This window comes from Sphaeroforma arctica (assembly GCF_001186125.1).
Source record: "Sphaeroforma arctica JP610 unplaced genomic scaffold supercont1.1083, whole genome shotgun sequence".
Classification (NCBI taxonomy): domain Eukaryota; class Ichthyosporea; order Ichthyophonida; genus Sphaeroforma; species Sphaeroforma arctica.
In genome coordinates, this window is record NW_014039475.1 from 3467 (window position 1) to 20638 (window position 17172).

At 42.0% G+C, this 17172-nt stretch overlaps 4 protein-coding genes across 5 annotated transcripts; 3 read left to right on the forward strand and 1 right to left on the reverse strand.

Annotated features, from left to right (window-relative positions):
- Positions 1-81: 81 nt before the first annotated feature.
- Positions 82-5954, forward strand: SARC_09922 (the record flags this gene model as incomplete). Of its 2 annotated transcripts, none has more annotated exons than XM_014296042.1 (8): positions 82-160; positions 507-769; positions 1299-1468; positions 1886-1931; positions 2261-2582; positions 2887-3058; positions 3684-3827; positions 4322-5954. In XM_014296042.1, coding segments are annotated over 6 exons (1045 nt in total), but the record flags the coding sequence as incomplete, so codon positions are not given. The 2 variants fall into 2 exon arrangements, with proteins under 2 accessions (XP_014151517.1, XP_014151518.1); XM_014296043.1 differs by having other exon boundaries at positions 2948-3058.
- Positions 5955-6362: 408 nt separating this feature from the next.
- On the reverse strand, positions 6363-10203 carry SARC_09923 (hypothetical protein). The gene is made up of 4 exons (XM_014296044.1): positions 9772-10203; positions 8784-9119; positions 8407-8570; positions 6363-8179 (listed from the first exon to the last, which is right to left on the reverse strand). The coding sequence occupies exons 1-4, from the start codon at positions 10167-10169 to the stop codon at positions 7698-7700; spliced, it is 1380 nt and encodes a 459-aa protein (XP_014151519.1). The 5' UTR covers positions 10170-10203; the 3' UTR covers positions 6363-7697.
- A 3132-nt stretch (positions 10204-13335) lies between these two features.
- SARC_09924 (hypothetical protein) lies at positions 13336-13724 on the forward strand (the record flags this gene model as incomplete). The annotated part of the gene is made up of 1 exon (XM_014296045.1): positions 13336-13724. A coding segment is annotated over one exon (340 nt), but the record flags the coding sequence as incomplete, so codon positions are not given.
- A 468-nt stretch (positions 13725-14192) lies between these two features.
- Positions 14193-16338, forward strand: SARC_09925 (hypothetical protein). The gene has a single exon (XM_014296046.1). It carries the CDS (start codon positions 14690-14692, stop codon positions 16019-16021), a length of 1332 nt encoding a protein of 443 aa, XP_014151521.1. The 5' UTR covers positions 14193-14689; the 3' UTR covers positions 16022-16338.
- The last annotated feature ends 834 nt before the right edge of the window (positions 16339-17172 follow it).

Here is a 17172-nt window from a genome sequence, read left to right on the forward strand (position 1 = left end):
TCCCGTCGCGATCCTTACGTCGCCTACTATATATATATATATATAGTTGTAACCCATAACCCTCTTGCTTCATTCCACCAGGCGGAGGCTCTACGAGGTCTTCTACGTCAGCCATATTGTCTTTGCCACAGCCTTCTACGTGGGTATAGTATATCATAAGGTGTGTACATGACTACGCGCGCGTGTGTCTTCACACCCCCAATAACAGTAAACCTGCAGAGGCTACCTCGGGTGTAAAGCTTGGGCTGATACTGAAAACTGCCTAGTTTGTCTTGTCCTGTTGAAGTTTGATTGCCCCACACACGGGACTAACCAGGTTTACAGCATTGTTTAGAGCAAGGTGAAACCCTACACCTCCAAACCCATCGCACCAACCCACATACTGCGATATAACCGCGCCAGCCATTACCGATCACCAGTAAAGACTGTCATACACCACACTTTGTCGGCATGCCACACCCCTTCCCTTCAGCCTCTCCTTCTCTTGCCCCCTCTCCCACTCGTAGGACGAGTGCTTCAATTACATCGCAGTGGGTCTGTTCCTATACCTAGCTGACCGTATCCGTCGCTGGCTGCGTAGTCGTGTGTTGTGTCACATCACTGAAGTGCGTGCTACGCCCGGTAGTGATGCTGTGCGCGTATTCATCGTTGCCGACTCCTTACCACACCACGGCCCCGGCGAGTACGCCTATGTGCACCTCCCCACCGTCAGTCGGGTGCAATGGCACCCGTTGTCCCTGACCTCGGGCCCTGGAAAACTGGACTATGGGTATGGTGTGTGTGCTTGGTTGTGGGTCTTTTGGGGTGCGCTCTATCGTAGTGGGTCACGTTGCCTGCTGATACGTCTGCCGTTGTGGCTGTGTGCGGTTAGCTGATGGGTAGAATGAAGTGTGGGTCGGTCTTACGTACAAGAATACGTATACCGTTGAGCTTCAGCATCGCGCGGGCTAGGTTTAGTGCTCAAGCACTACCGGCATACTAAATGTTTTGCTATGTTGCTATGTATGTATTACTCGCATGTATTCGGTTTGCTCGCAGTTCCGGGACAAAGATCGGGCAGACAACCGCATAGAGTTCTGTGCGCGAATGTCTCAAGCACTACCGGCTTACTTAACGTTTTGCTATGTTGCTGTGTATGTATAACTCGCATGTATTCGGTTGCTTGCAGTTACGGTACGAAGATCGGGCAGACAACCGCATAGAGTTCTGTGCGCGAATGTCTCAAGCACTACCGGCTTACTTACCGTTTTGCTATGTTGCTGTGTATGTATAACTCGCATGTATTCGGTTGCTTGCAGTTCCGGTACGAAGATCGGGCAAACAACTGGGTCCATAGAGTTCTGTGCGCGAATGTCCTTGACCCGAACTCCGCGCAACAGGTTCGAGGTGCAGGAGGAAGGGGCTGTCAAACAACACGATGAGTCATGCTGGTCCAGTGGGATGACTCGGCTGCTACAGGGCTCGCCAGGTGCAGTAATCAGATGCGATGCGTGTGGTCTACTTATGAGTAGCGTGATATGCTGTGCACGAGTGAACGTATGGTATAGGGAAGGATGTCTGGGCTGTTGTAAGTTTACCAGATGTAGTATTAGAATGCAATACATGCGGCTTACTTATATGTATATCATGATATGCTACTTATATGTATATCATGATATGCTACGCACGAGTGAACGAACGCCTTATAGAGTGATCAGTCTCTTGCCAGATTCAGTTCCTCAAACTGAACCTTTATATAATTATATATACATATATATATTATATATATAACATATATGTATGTGTGTGTGTGTGTGTGTGTGTGTATGTATGTATGTATATGTATATATACATATATATATATATTCATCCTAGCTCACTCTATTTTCTTATTCATCGTATACAGTGTATGTTGATGGACCGTACGGACACCTCGGTATACCGTTGAAAAGGTATGTAAATGACTCAAGTAAAAATAATCAAGAATGGGCCCATACTTGATTCGCGATGATATGCTCAGTCTTTGCGCAGCGCGTACCCTCACTCGCATCAGAAGTCCGGCTCATATAGTAGATTATATATATATATATATATATTATTTATTTATTTATTTACTTGTATATATATGTATATGTATATATATATATGTGCGTGTGTGTGAGTGTGTATATATGTATATGTATATGTATATAGATATATAGATATATAGATGCATAGATGCATAGATATAGATACATATATATATATTAAGCATCTTCACTTCTCCTACTTTAAACACCAGATGTAATCGGCTGGTTCTCATTGGCGGGGGCGTGGGGATTACTCCGCTGATCACATTTGTGCGTCATTTTGTCTATTGCAAACGTGCTGGAGAGATATTTGCCCCACACACGGGTATCGCACAAAGCCCAGAACGCACCAGTTTGTCCGCAGAAGGACCGGTTAAGGCCCAACTGGACGACCCAGATAGTGAGAGCGACGAGGAAGCCGAAGGTGATGGCTTTGACTTCTTACCGCAGCACGACAATGATAGTGGCCGAAGTTCGGTATTGGGTGCGGCGGCTTGCGTGGGCGCTTCAGAATGTAGTGTGCGGAACATACAGGTATGGTACGACCCTTGCCTACACAACAGGCCTTGTGAAAGTATAGTTCCTCGAATTTTGTTGCGAGTTACATATGTATGTATGTATGTATATATGTATATGTATATATGTATATATGTATATATGTATATTTACATCTATATATATATATATACATAAATATATATATATATATATATATGTGTGTGTGTGTGTGCATGGTAGTTAGAAAAGTACATGTGCACATCGTTTTCTTTCTGTTCCATATCGAATAGCTGTCGACCAAACTGCTTATCTAGTACTGTATTGGGATTTCATGATTAAGATTATGATATATAGGGATTCTGGTCCAACTCAATCTTGCTTGATGTTCGGTACTTCCAAAGGCTGTGGATCTACTGTGGGTTGTGCGCGAGAGGGAATGTTTGGACTGGTTCCAGGACGATCTGAAAGAAATGGTGCAAGATTCACGAGCATCTGCCTCCCGTGAGGAGAAAGTATGGGTAAAATACATTGACTTGATATATATATATAGTATATAGTATACAGTATACAGATACCTACTGTATTGATCGGAGTTTACGTTGTTACCTGTATGTCTGTATGTGTGCTCATGTATATATATATATATATATATATATTTATATATTCAGTTGTATGGTATGTATCTCTCTTCTGGCCCAATCGCTCCACATTCACAATCAACATATTGGCGACGGATGAATCTATCTTCGTGTCCACAATATTTCTTCGTCGTTTAGTCTGCTGTTTATTGGGTGGGCTGTAGAGTCTGTCTGTGTCCTTATTTTGGCTGTTGTGGCGTCATTAACACCTGTCTTTATTTCGGCTTTTTCATTGGGCCTTGCGGGTCCTTGCATCAGTAGTATTCTGACAGTATTGGACGCTTCGCTACTTAAAATCCCTAGGGCTTTTAATCTCTAAACCCTAGAAAAAATTAATAGGTGTACCGCACTTCTACAGCATACGTCTCACTTGACACTTTGCCGTTGCTTCGGATTTATCTCGCACTGGCCATAGACTTGTAACACACTGCTCATATATATACTACTTCTCATATAACTGAAGATTGAACTAGCATACTACACGCCCTAACCCCAACAGACAGTCACTCGCGATGCGGAACTGTATTCCAGGAAGCTGTCGGTCAACCTATACGTGACAGGTGATCACGAACACTCCGACCAGAGCAACAATGAGGATGGCTTGTCTGAAGCGGGATTCAATATACACAGTGAACGGCCCTCGGTATGTCGCTGCAGCTTGTTCTTTGATGCTATGAATGTTGCTGAATGAAGACTGGTTAGCTGTCTGGCTGTTTGTAAAAGAAAATACATAGTTCTACCGATATGAGTGAATCCAGAAACTCGATAGCTTTCTGGATATAATCCAATCCAAGAACTTATTTGTTTACAGCTATTGGCATTGTAGTAGGCGATGTCTCTCCGGTGCTGCCTTATATGGTAGATGTTTGCTTTATAAGGTAGTAGACGCTTCTTAGTTTTTTAAGTTTTTTTTGTGTGCTGTGCACTTCACTCACACTTGAGTAGCAAGAACCGCGTAGTATGTGTGCTATCGTTGTGGTGTGGCTGTGCTGGGCTTAGGCCTGAAAAGTATTACTTAAACTGCCATGGCATCCCTTCTCTTAGTGCTGCTCTCACCTACCTACTCAATTGTCCTACCTACCTACTCAATTGTCCTACCTACCTACTCAATTGTCCTGCACCTGTCCATAATTACAGATCAGGGCCGAACTCCAGAAAATCGCTGCGGACGAGATCAACAACGGTATAGGGTCTCTGACTACGAGCATAGTGGGGCTGGTGGTGTGTGGGCCAATGAGCATGGTCGACGAAGTGCGACAAGTAGCGCTATCGCACAGGTGGGAAGGCGGGCGTGTGGTGTTCTTGGTACACCAGGAGTCGTTCCTACTATAAACCCTAACCCCGTGGCTTAGGCGTGTGCTGTGTGCTGTGTATAGGTTAGGCTGGCTGCTATGGTTCTGTAGGATGTCAACACGTCGATTCGCTTGTGAAAGCGGTTCGGAGAGGCGTGAGATGGATGTCTCTACACCCACATCCTGCGTATGACTCATCTGAAAGCTCGAACCTCGTGGGTATGAATGAGCACTAGACTGTGTAGTGTAGACATGGTATGTTTCAGGAGGAGCTATATTAATTCATCTGGATTTGGTGTGGCTGGTCAAGGAGTTAGATAGCTGCTATCACTATGGTTATGAATCTTGGCCGTGATTCACAAAAGAGCTAGAACATCGAAGCAGAGGAGAGGACGTGCTGCTCTTCGACACACGCGTGTTTCAATTAGCGGATATAGTTTCTATATTCATTTTAATTTTAGTCTTGCAGAGAGCGTTAGAATACGTCCTGCAATTGGCTATTGGTGGAAGCCCTTTCTATCATTGCATCTAATTAGTCAGCGCTGTGGTAGATTACCCCATAGCGACACCAGTGCAATCACTTACATCTTCAACACAAAGGTGAGTGTGTCTTCGTGAGGTTACGGTTCGTCCAGACTCGAATGCAACACGCTCCCCATACAAGCATATTGCTATGCTTCGTGTTACTGAGAAATCGCCCCAAACCGGTTCTAGCTAGTAAAAGCAGGTCAGGGATATCTCAGACCCGAGATTCAGTACCCCGTCAACCCAAGTTTAGAGTCATAAGCACTAGGACTCAACGGTCTAAGAAGGGTACTCTGTGGGCAGTGACCAGCAACACGAATGTACTCAGTGCAATGTAACCCCTTGTTTCACTTGAACGAGTTAAGTATATGTTTGTATTAATTTAGTCACCGTGGTATGGCGAAACGTATAAATCAATGAACTTCCAGTTTTTGCCTCACACATAGATGACAAATACTTTCTCGTCTGAATTTCGATGCACATAACGAATGAAGCCAAGATATAGATACAATTTTAAGGCCTCAGATTGTTGACTTGCCATTTGATTAGAATGAAGGAGTGGCTTTTCCTAAGGCCGTATGCGCTGTAGTATCTGTAGAACGACATGCTTTATACACAATGCGGCACATTAGCCATGGGCTCAATGACATATTACACCTTAGCATGCTGAGAAGTATTCACGGATTATATCGGTATTTAGAGTGATATGTGATGGCCAACAAAACAGTATCAAGATGTGTCGTTCCTGACGATCTCGTGCCTACTGTTTGTAAAGGACACGACTTCCGATTAATATACGATACATAGTCGAACAGAAATTCGACATATAAATATATATTTATACCAGTCTGGCTTAAGTTTGGCACTTTAAATTAGGTCATACACATCGTTTAACTAAAAACGCAGCCACAATTGCTCCGCACGAATTCTATGCTAAACTGGCAGTCATGTCCACCATCGACCAACAACTGGATCCACTTACAACTTGAACCAACACGTGTGTATTTTTAGAATCAGAGCCGTTTACAAAACACCTTCCAAGATATCTCTATTATGGACTTGTATAACGCCTACGAGTGGCTACTTTGACCCAGTTCTGGACTTCTGGAAGTCCTGGTACAAACAGGAATCGTTCACGCCATTCTAACATAGCCATCTAAAATCTAAATTAGACAATAATTTAGAGGGAATATATTGCTTTTTTTGTTTTGTTTTGTTTTGTTTTGTTGTTGTTGTTTTTAAAATAAATCAAATTTAAAAATATTTAAAATTGGTATTCGTCATCTGACGAGAGTTGGGATGAATATGTTTTTATATAAAAAATCGAAATTCAGTTTATTCCCGTGCAGTCGTGCACGCACATAAATAAAAACAACGGGGATTCGGGGAACGTTTCCAATTAAATAAGTATTATGCTCACCAGGATCTCAGTGTGCGTACAGCATCTGCAAATGATAGATAAAGCCTGTAAAGCCTTGAGAGTGTATAGTAGTGCATCCGGTTTCGATTGCCAAGAGCCCTTAGAGAGTTGGCGGTATTTGCGGTTTTATGGTACGTATGAGCTACATGCAAGTGAATGTAACGAGAAAGACTTGGGCTATACACCTTCATCTCCACGCGATCTCAATTTCAGTGAACCAGTTCCACTCTGTTCAACTATCTATCATATACTGTCGAATATATAGATATTGGATGACCATAAACCGATAAAGAAGGGCATTAGAAATCGTTTATCATTTTAGAATGTTTAGAGTTTTCTAGTTGTCGTACCTGCTGATGTCAGAGTTTTGTGCTTGTTGTAACTGCAAATGTCAGCAGTTTTTGGTTGTCACAGCTTCGAATGTATCCCGAAAACCGCACAGCATATTCCTACAAGGGCCCGTACAGAGAATATGATATTCGACCTAGCTAATAGGATACTTGCCACCAAATTATAAAATTGAACCCTCAGACAGAGACAATTTTCTTCACCTATGGTTATATAAACCAAAAACCTCTACAGTTTATTGCTGATGTAAATACTAACTGAACAGTAGTACCCATGCCAAATTGGCAACTAATATTCCCTCGATATTGCTGGTAGTAATTTGGAACACAGAGCTTGCCTGCACACTCTCAAGGCGGGTTAATGCTTTAATTCGCTTGATATATGCACAAACCTAGCGATCACAGATAATTGGTATACAACTGGTAATTTATTGTTGTGCATCATCTCTTTCGAGGAGGATTCGTTACAAGTACAAAGTAGTGGTACTTTGCTCCATTATATTTGGTTTTTGGGACAAGTGCTCTTGTACCGGACCTTTCACACTGTAGTGTGATGACGTCTCACAAAGACTATTGCTTATGGTGCTCGTATGTGCTTGCCCGGACGCTTTAGAGGCTGTGTACACTTCATGCAGTCAAATACATCCGATTGTCAATTATTTAGCGTATCCCCAAGAAAAATACAATTCTTGATGTGAGATGTAAGATAGTAATAATTAAAGAGATATAAACACCAGTATCTCCTGAGGCTAACAATGATGAAAGATGATCCGGGACTATCTGATGCTGAAATGTGCTAGTCGTGTTTCTTGATTTCATTTGAAATCAGCAGGCGGCTGCTGCTCGCACATTCAGGGTACAGTCCGTATGTTGGTACAATATGACGACACTGTATAGTCTTAAAATGATCCGTAGCTCTGGCCTAAAACTTAATAGGGACAGCATGGGGTATCGGGAAGTCGCTTCGGAGGGATTGCAGCTTCTTCTTGAACTATGGCATCTTCACGTTCACTGCCGCAACTTAAAGCATCAATGCTGTCCACAGGAACTGGTTTCTTATCCGTCGAACCCGGTGTCGTAGCCGCATGAGCTGGCTTTTGAAGCTCATGAGATTCGGTACACATTTGTCTATCCGTGGTTTTAGAGGACGTGAAATCCTCCGAATTTGAATGATCAGACGGCTTGTCCCCGCGATTTCTGTTTCGCTGTATTAATTGCCCTAATGTGCGGTGCCTCTTCACGTACATGTATGTGGCTAGAAAATGACCGAAGGCTAATCCCAGCACAATGGCCATAAAAATCCATGACGAGTACGTCATTGTTAGTAACATCATCCAGTAGCCGATTGTGACTGAGATGAGCACGAGACTACTGTTTAGGGCCATTTCGGAACAGGTAGGATCCCGGTTCTCTGTCAAGGTTGAATTATCGTGGCATTGTATTAGGATCAATCAATATAGGATAGGTTTGATGATTAAACATAACAGGTTCGAATCAGATACGGGGACGGGAAGTAGACAATAAATACTCAATAGAAGAGCATCACCGTGCTAATATTCGTACAATCCATCCATCTGGTAACTATCATTTGAATTAAAATACACATCTGGCAATTGTCAAGAGAAACCAAATACATACCGGCGAACTGTCTGGCCGCCTGTCCCTTCTCAATTGCTGATCGTAAGCGATTTAGCACTTGTACGACGACTGCGAGGATGAAAGAACCAATTGTTGCGGCCGTAAACTTCAACTCCGTATCCAGTACGAGACCATCGAAGAGAAAAGTTATGCAATTGTCCATGCTGTTAAGTAGTAAATGAAGTATTAGTTTGCGCTTTTGAGCTATACGTCATAAGCCTACAATATTATCAGCAACAAGTCTAATATAACGATACAACCACTTCAATTTTAGACATAGTAGTTGCCATCATATCTGACGGTGGACGGCCTTATAATGATACAGCAATACACATTCGCGGGCATCATAGGCATCATACCGCATAATATATACTTACTTGAATGTGAATCCGTTCAGCATGACCGTTCCCGTACCATAACAAAATTTATCATAGTTGCTGGCTGTTGATACAAGAGTCAGTGTGCTACTATCAGAATCGGCTGTGGCATTGGAAGAGTTTGTAGACAATTCCATAGGCGTCTCGATACCTTCTACAATACCACTGAATGAAGACATCAGATCAGACTCCGAATATATCCTCGTGAAATGCTCGCTCATACTGCAAGCGTGTAGATTTTGATTTCCATTACAGTACAGTGTGTGCTCCTCAATGCCCTGCATCCCACAGAACATACACTGTACCGATGGCTCAACGTACGTGATCGCTGACGAACTGTGACAAAGAAATTTAATATCATAAGCCCGCAGGTAGAGGATACACTCGAAAATACTAACAAGTACGCTCAAGTGATAGTTTGCAAAATTCTTAGAGTACGTACGTACAATTAGAAGGAACCACCCCTAACCCAATTGTGATTGCCATTGAATACGTATAGTATGTTGTAATGCTTGACGTAGTCCAACCCCGCCGGTATAATACTACAATAGGTATTCGCGCAGGTCAGGTCATTTAAACTCGATTTCTCGACAGAATGCTTCATTCACATTAGTGTGTATCACACTTAACTACGGTCGTTTTTGCTTCTTATGTCACAGTACAAGCGGACTCGCATAGCAGAATTACACGGTCATTTATCCAACACTATAATATATTAATCAATAATATGAATAACGTATTCAACTTTGCCAGTACCTAATATAGAAGCAATTAGATATGGATTGCGCTGTGCAGTCTAAAACAACTTGCATCTACACTTCTGTCACAAAAATGAGAACATTCAGCGTTGGCGCCGTGCTTATCGCTGACAGAAAGCAAACATAGTTTTTAATGTAGCAGTCATTTGATGTAAGTAGCTTTAATTAGATGTCTAAAAGGAACTCGACTACCTAGCGCAGGTAATTCTAACAAAACAAATGAAACTCACCTTGTTTCTGGCAACGTGCCGTTGCAGTATGTCATCGGAGCCGCAGCAAACGTAATCGCGTGTTCAAGCGTGCAGACATAGACCTTTTGATGTCCCTTCTTGACACTGACATATGAGCTATTAGTATTTACCGGTGAATTACAAACGGGGCATGCAATAGTATCATCACTTCGTCTGTGCTGATGATGGTGGGATTCATCATGCATGTACTCGCTATTCTGTGTGACTTCAAATGTATGTACTACATCTTTACGTAAACGATCATAACCTGGCGAGTGCCCTTTTGTTGGTTTTTTTATGGCAAGGGTTGGGTCTTCACCGCTAACAAGCGTAGCAATACACGCGCATATAATTGTTGCAGCAAGCCAGCAGCGAGCATACTTTTGAAATGCGCGCATATCTTCTATTGATTGTTGACTGTGTTTGTATCTGTGATACTTAATCCTTACATATGCACGATATTGATTTGCTTTTATATATTGCAACAACTATCCTTGTCTCACGAGTTCAAAATCATTGGAAAATGTACACAACTAAATATATTGTATATATTTGCTGACGAGCTATTTTTTAATTTAAAATACGGTGTATTTATATGTGGAGTAAATATAAAAGAAAACACTCCACAGAGAGAGTACGTCTACACTCTACACTCTACAGTCCAATATGATTTTTTTATTTATAAATACGTTTATTTCGACCTTGACAACAACAGTGGGGACGGTTTTTTTATCAAGGAGACATTTTACGTCGTATAAAAACTTTTTTTGTGACGAGATGCGAAGCGGCCCTTTTGTGGTACATTTTTCTTGTATCTGGACCTATTTCCGGCGATGTGCCAGTGCGACTCGAAGTCGAGGTGTAGTACGGGATACGACACTTGTCCCGATTGGATCGGTTGGGAAGTCCTAGGCCTCACTCGGGACAACGTACACAAGATGGTACTCCTGTCCGTATGTTTGGACGGATGGTCCAATATCTAGATAGACGGGACAGGGTGGTTAAATCTGTCCGTTGCTTTATTAGTCCATATATGGACATTTGGTTTTGCTCATATAAAAATTATAATTTATGAGCCATTGTTTGAGTCTCTCCTATACTTAGGACAGACCTTGATTCATTTGGTTTATTCTTACAATACTAGGTCACTCAAGGTTGAGCTTTATCTAGTTTAGTTTGCCAATAGTCCAATAAACTGCAGTGTACTAAACCATCAATTCAATCAAGTTATATTTATTTCACTGATTGAGAGTAGTAAGTACTTGGTACATAGTGGGTACATAGTGGGTACATATAGTGCACAAGTATAATGAAGTGAAAGTACCCGGCCCTCCTGGAATAGGGTCGCGAGCAGAAATCAGGTTTCTTCCGACGACATCGTAAATTTTGCGAGACCCTAATGGGCCTAATCCAAAGTGAGCAATATTATGTCGTATTTGATATTCTGTCCTGTTTTGACCTCTAAAACCAAGTTTAGTAAAAAAAATAAGGGTACGTAAAACACTAATAATAAACCTTGTCAAGGACAAATAACCTTCAATGTTTTTTTATAAAGAATACTGAATTGTCCGACTTCAGAAGTTCAGAAAAGTCGACTCCTATAAAGCTAGCAGAACACTGGGACAGGCCCTGGTGATTTTTTTAACCAAGTGTTTCTGGGATTCTACTCTGAGCTATAGACCATGCGGATTTTTATTTGAGGTTGTTGATAGAGAAGAAGTTTAAAAAAATATCCCCCAATTTGTATGGATGTATCTGGGATCACCATACACCGGTCCGGATAGTCAGATACACTGATACAATCAGATGTTTTTTTTTAAATCAAGCACAGTTGCTAGAATTGAAATATTACACCCCATACTAAAATTGATTGCATATTTTACTCGCGTTGTTGCGCAAGTGTGTCCAATGGGCGGCCATCTTACAAAAGGGAATGTTAAGTTTAGATTCTTTCGAGTTTAGACTCTTCATCTAAAGAGTAAACGAGAAATATTTTTAGTACTTACTACATATTTTCAGTAGATTTTATTTTTAAACCTCTACGAGTGTACGATTGTACGTCTGTACGACCTACAGGCTACAGACCAGTCCTACACTGACACAGTGACCCACTGACGCTCCTAAATACACAGTCACAGTCACTCGGACCCACTCCTACAGTATTACTATTTACTGACTTCCGAGTAGTACCCACCAGAAGTGAATACTGACTGCTGCGTACGTATGTACTACATAGGATAATATTTAAAAAAATTCGTCCTTTTTTGTTTATCGTTGTTTGGTTTCTTTTCTTCTAAAAAACCCAAAATAAAAAGTAAAAAAACAGAAGCCCCCCAAATTTTTAATATCAGATTTTTGATTGGCATTTATTTTCAAAAATATAAAAAGATACAAGACCTTCGATACAAATACGAAAATATGTGTGACCTCACTGACCTGTGAGTGGCTGTGACAGTGTCAAATTGTCAATGTGTCACTGTTACCAAAGTCAGACTGACAGACGACAGTGTAAGACCACTGTAAGTCTGTAAGTGACTGTATATAACTGTAAAGTGAGAGTCTGTGTAAAAAAAACTTTTGGGAGTAAATTGTTGCGCAACACAATGACTCCCGGGAGTCCCGGTCCACAGGTGGTTTTACCTTATTTGACCTTGTTATTTTTGTTTTCTTTTGTTGTTGTTTTTTAATAAAAACAGTACAAATATCAAAAATAAAATAAAAAGGGATCAAAACCGCCTGGCACCTGGGGCTGGGATGCTGGGACTCTGTCTCTCTCTCTACTCTCTCTAGAGTAGAGAGAGAGGAGTCTGGAATTCTGGATCTCTGGGACCCGCCTGGGGTCGTAAATAGGCCTCTCTAGTAGTAGGGACTTGGCGGGAGGAGGTAGACTCAGTCACTCAGGAGCGGCAGCACTGTCAGCACTGAGCGTTCAGCAGTGACAGCACTCAGTGACAGGAGGTCTCGGACTCTCAGGCCTCAGCAGTAGGAGATTTTCTAATCCATAATCCAGAGTTTTTATTCCCCTTTTCACCAATCATCACTCACCGTTGTCACGGATTCTTACGGACGGGCACATGGCACACGCCCACAGAGCTACGGACTCTCAGATTCTCAGTCTCACAGTGGCTAGTTACTGTCACCCGTTAGATACTACATAGTCGTTACTTATTTTTACCCCAGTCAGCCAAGTTTCAATACTTTAGGGTCTTAGGACGTGAACACGCTTTCAGTCAAATTCTTATCAAATTCTTTATTGTAAAATGTACTATGGTCTCCTAAATACGTTAAACATAATCTTGGGTTCTTGCCAGTCTATGCTTGTGAATACGTAATCAATCGTGCTACGTTTTCAAGTACAAGGCACAAGCCCGTACGTAATTACGTATGTATTGATTTGAAGCCTGGGCTCAGCAGTCAGCAGTCAGCACTCACTGGCATCAAAACTCACTGAGTTACAGGCTACGGCCTCCTCTATTAGTAGTACTATATCTATACTAATAGTAGAGCTCCCACTGACAATCTCGTTCTCACACACACACACACTCTCTCTCTCATAACTTATCTCAAATTGTCAACTCTCTATATGCAAGGGTTGTGGCCGTGTGAGGACTGGGCTTGGTGTGGAGCTGTGTGCACTGCGGTGACTGGAGTGTGGACTACTTGTGAAGTTGTGAGCTGCGAGTCAGCCGAGTCTGTGACTGAGTGTATGAGTGAGTTTGTTGTCGAGAGAGTGAGACTCGAGAAACCAGAGTGTGTAAGTTCCCTGGAAGTCTGGAACTGTGGATTCTGTGTGGAACTGTGGACTGTGGACTGTGGACTGTGGAGTGTGGACTGTGGAGTGTGGACTCTCGTGGAGTTTGGACAAGCAAGTGACGTTGTTACTCTCTCTATTTATTTATTTTGAAATTATGATCGTAGGCTCTAAATTTTAAGAAGTTGTGAAGCAGAGCCGCACCGGTTACACAAAGTTGCGCAATACTCGAAGTTTATTGGTAAAGTATTGATATATTGCAGCTGCTTCGAACCAATTGAAGACTATTCAAACACGTATGATTGCTAAGAATTTGTTTTTGCTTTCTATTCGTCACTCTTTTAATTCTCTCATCCAATAGAGAAGCGGTGAATAGTATGTGGCAACTATGAAACACAATTCCTAGATAAAAACTTTGCCCTAGAGTATATAGACTTTTGGTCCTTCGGAGTTTGGAGGCATAGCTTATTAGTTTTTTATTTTTTTTAAAGATAAGCCTCTTTTTTTAACTATTTGGCTGTCCATATTTAGCTCTTTTTAAAAAATATCTCTGGCAAAATATCTGTGCTCGGATTCTGTCACTGAATGACTCTACTAGGTCTGTGTTATGTATGTAAATGTTTGTTCACAAATATAAGCAATAATTTGGTAAAGTTGGTCCATACTCATACTATGTACTTGGTATCCTCCAGAGAGAGAGTAGGATCTAACGCAGAGTTATAGATAGGGCCCTGTTGGTTCCAAGTTCGAAATTTAGGGTTTAGGGATTAGGACTTTGTGGTTTGGGATATTTGGGATTCTCTTTGGGACTTGGGACTTGGGTCCTGGTTCAGTACGTCGTGAACCTCAAAGTGGCGAGGGGTGCGACTTGGGTCCTGGCCTTCTGTTTCGAAGTCTAAAGTTTCTGGACTCGAGTTCCAATACTCGAAGACTCGAAGGGCAAAAACATTCCGTCAAGCCTCGAGGGGAATCGAGACCTCCATACATATATATACCAAGTAATAAAAAATACTTTCTCTTGCTGTGAAAGAGTATTTTTATAAAAAGTATTTATTCAAAGTGACAAAGTGGGCGCACGGAGAAGAATCGAGGGCTGTTGCGGTCAGATATAAATTAAGTCAATACACATTGTTCTCCACACACAAGTGCATCTTTTAGAAACTTAGTATGAGGGCAGTATTCGCAACCACATTCGCTTTAGTGCATGCCGCTTTTGCTGCAGTGCATCTGAACGCAGCCGATGAAAGTTCACTTATACCGACCTTGACAATTCCTGAACTGAAACAATTGCCACAACATGCAAACAGACTCAATGTAGCTATCATAAATGGTCTTTCAGATGAATATCAGCAAGCTGTGCGTGGGCTACGACGCGATGCGCCCGCATGTTTTGCGAGTTCAAGCGACGGCAATACACTTGAACGCGCCATGGATGACGGATCTAAGCGCACCACTCTTGCATACGATGACGTGTCTATGCGTTCTGGGGCTGATCGAGGAGTCGATTGTGTAGACTTGTCTATAATAGAACAGACGTTCGAGGAGATCCACCAGGCTTTTGTGGATGGTCTTGAGCAGGTACTAGACAGTCAAGAGGCACTGCAGTGGATGAATGCAGATAAAAGTGTGACTCATCTGAGAGACGGACCTCACAAATCACACGTGCATGTTTACAGTCAAGATGCTACGGGCAAAGTTTTGAATAGCGATGAGCTTATGGTACCGTTCCACACAGACAATGGTCTCTATCTACTACTCACGCCCAGTGAGTATTCTGGTTTGCTGGTCAAGAATGATCGCGGAGAAACAGTTGATCTTTCTGGCCTCAAAGAGGACTCAGTTATCCTTATGATGGGAGGTGCTATGTCTCAGTGGCTCTTGAGTGATGCACTGAACGGTGATCGCTTCGCTGCTACTGCGCATGCCGTTCCGACTCTGCCCAGAGATGTTCCTGACCGTACGGTGTACGCACGCATGCGAGTTGCGCCCATGACATCTGTAGCTGTTGCCAGCATTGGTAAGCAAGAGAACCCTGCCGTGTTTCGCGATATCTTCATGAATGAGCGCTCGCGCAGAGACGCCACCTTCAGTCGCTTTGCCAGAGATGGGGTGGATGCTTGTGTGGACGACGATGGAGTCCCTGGCGTGCAATGCTGGATGAGTTGTATGACAGAGTTTGACGATGCGTGTTCGGGTAAACCCCTCGATCAATTAAGTTGCGAATGGGACTATGAAAATGGCACCATCGCGGAGTGTAAGTTGTATGAAACTGACACGAATAATTTAGTTCACGGCATGGGATGCGACATAACGTGTAACGCAGATGCTGACTCTGGTGTAAGTGATATGGTCAGCGGAACAGATGATGTGACGACCGACATGCTATCGGAATCCGAGAGCGACAGAATTTCGAGAACTGACGCCGTAGATGAGTCTGGAGACGTAACGGACGATGTTATTTTCTCTACTGCGTTTGAAAGTGAGACAGATACTATCTAAGCTCGGGAATGTCCCACATAGCTACGTGTTGAGTACACATACATTGATCTACCCTCCAGTTTCTAGTGGAGGTGTTTGCCAGCATGTGCAGGTAATAAAGAAGCTTCGTAGGTAGAAGAGCATACGCAACATCTTCATAGGCAAACAGCGCATATTACTACACGGTCGTCGATCAAAAGCTTACTTTACACATTTTGCGCAAGCAGACAAGCCCGTGTTGTGAAGTCACAATCTTTTAAGATCATATCACTACGTCATTCAGGTTTTGCTCGTTGAATCACTTAATAAATTGACTAAATTTATCCATATTGGTAAGCAATTTCTGAGTGTATGAGGTATATTCAATATACCCAACAGTTGCCCTCCAGTATATATATGTATATCTATATATATTTATTGCACACATCATAACATTATACACTATTGCCTGGTAAGCGTGGAAAGTTCTTACACAGACATGGTAACGATTTTTCCAAGCTGCTCAGACAATAAGCACCAACTGACTAACAATAGTTACTTCACCCAAAAGACAGCCCTCATCAATGCTTCCTACTTCCGTCAGATCATTTTAATGCTAATGTGGTATAAATGTTGTATTGTTATTAAGTGTTCGCTGTATATTGCGTTATCCTAATTTGTCGGCGATTGATACCTCATGTATATCATTCTCAAGTCTCAGCGTCTAATTTAATCCATCGAGATATACGGCACGCCACATTCAGTAGTGTTATTCTCTGTTCAGAAATAACTGGATAGCGAACGCTGTACCTTGAGATATCCTGTGAGGAAGGTGAATTTGGCCAACGAATAAATAGCTGTGCAAGCACTAGAACATAAACTATATGTGTATGTACAAGTGATGGGGATGTTATGTTGGTAACTTAATAGATGTGCAAGCGATATACGTACAATATATGTACAATTGATGGGGATGTTATGTTGGTAACTTAATAAATGTGCAAGCGATATACGTACAATACATGTACAATTGATGGATGTTATGTTGGGTACTAAATAGATGTGCAAGCGATATGCGTACAATATATGTACAATTGATGGGGATATTATGTTGATAACTAAATAGATGTGCAAGCTATATACGTAATATATGTACAATTGATGGATTTTATGTTGGTAACTATATAGATATT

What these genes read in the sequence shown, in the direction of transcription:
- SARC_09923 (XM_014296044.1), bottom strand. Translation starts at nt 10,169, where the DNA reads ATGCGCGCATTTCAAAAGTATGCTCGCTGCTGGCTTGCTGCAACAATT. An exon ending in GGCACGTTGCCAGAAACAAG is followed by an intron (nt 9,120 to 9,771) that starts GTGAGTTTCATT and finishes TCTTTGTCACAG; the next exon opens with TTCGTCAGCGATCACGTACG. An exon ending in GGCGGCCAGACAGTTCGCCG is followed by an intron (nt 8,180 to 8,406) that starts GTATGTATTTGG and finishes CAACCTTGACAG; the next exon opens with AGAACCGGGATCCTACCTGT.
- SARC_09925 (XM_014296046.1), top strand. Translation starts at nt 14,690, where the DNA reads ATGAGGGCAGTATTCGCAACCACATTCGCTTTAGTGCATGCCGCTTTT.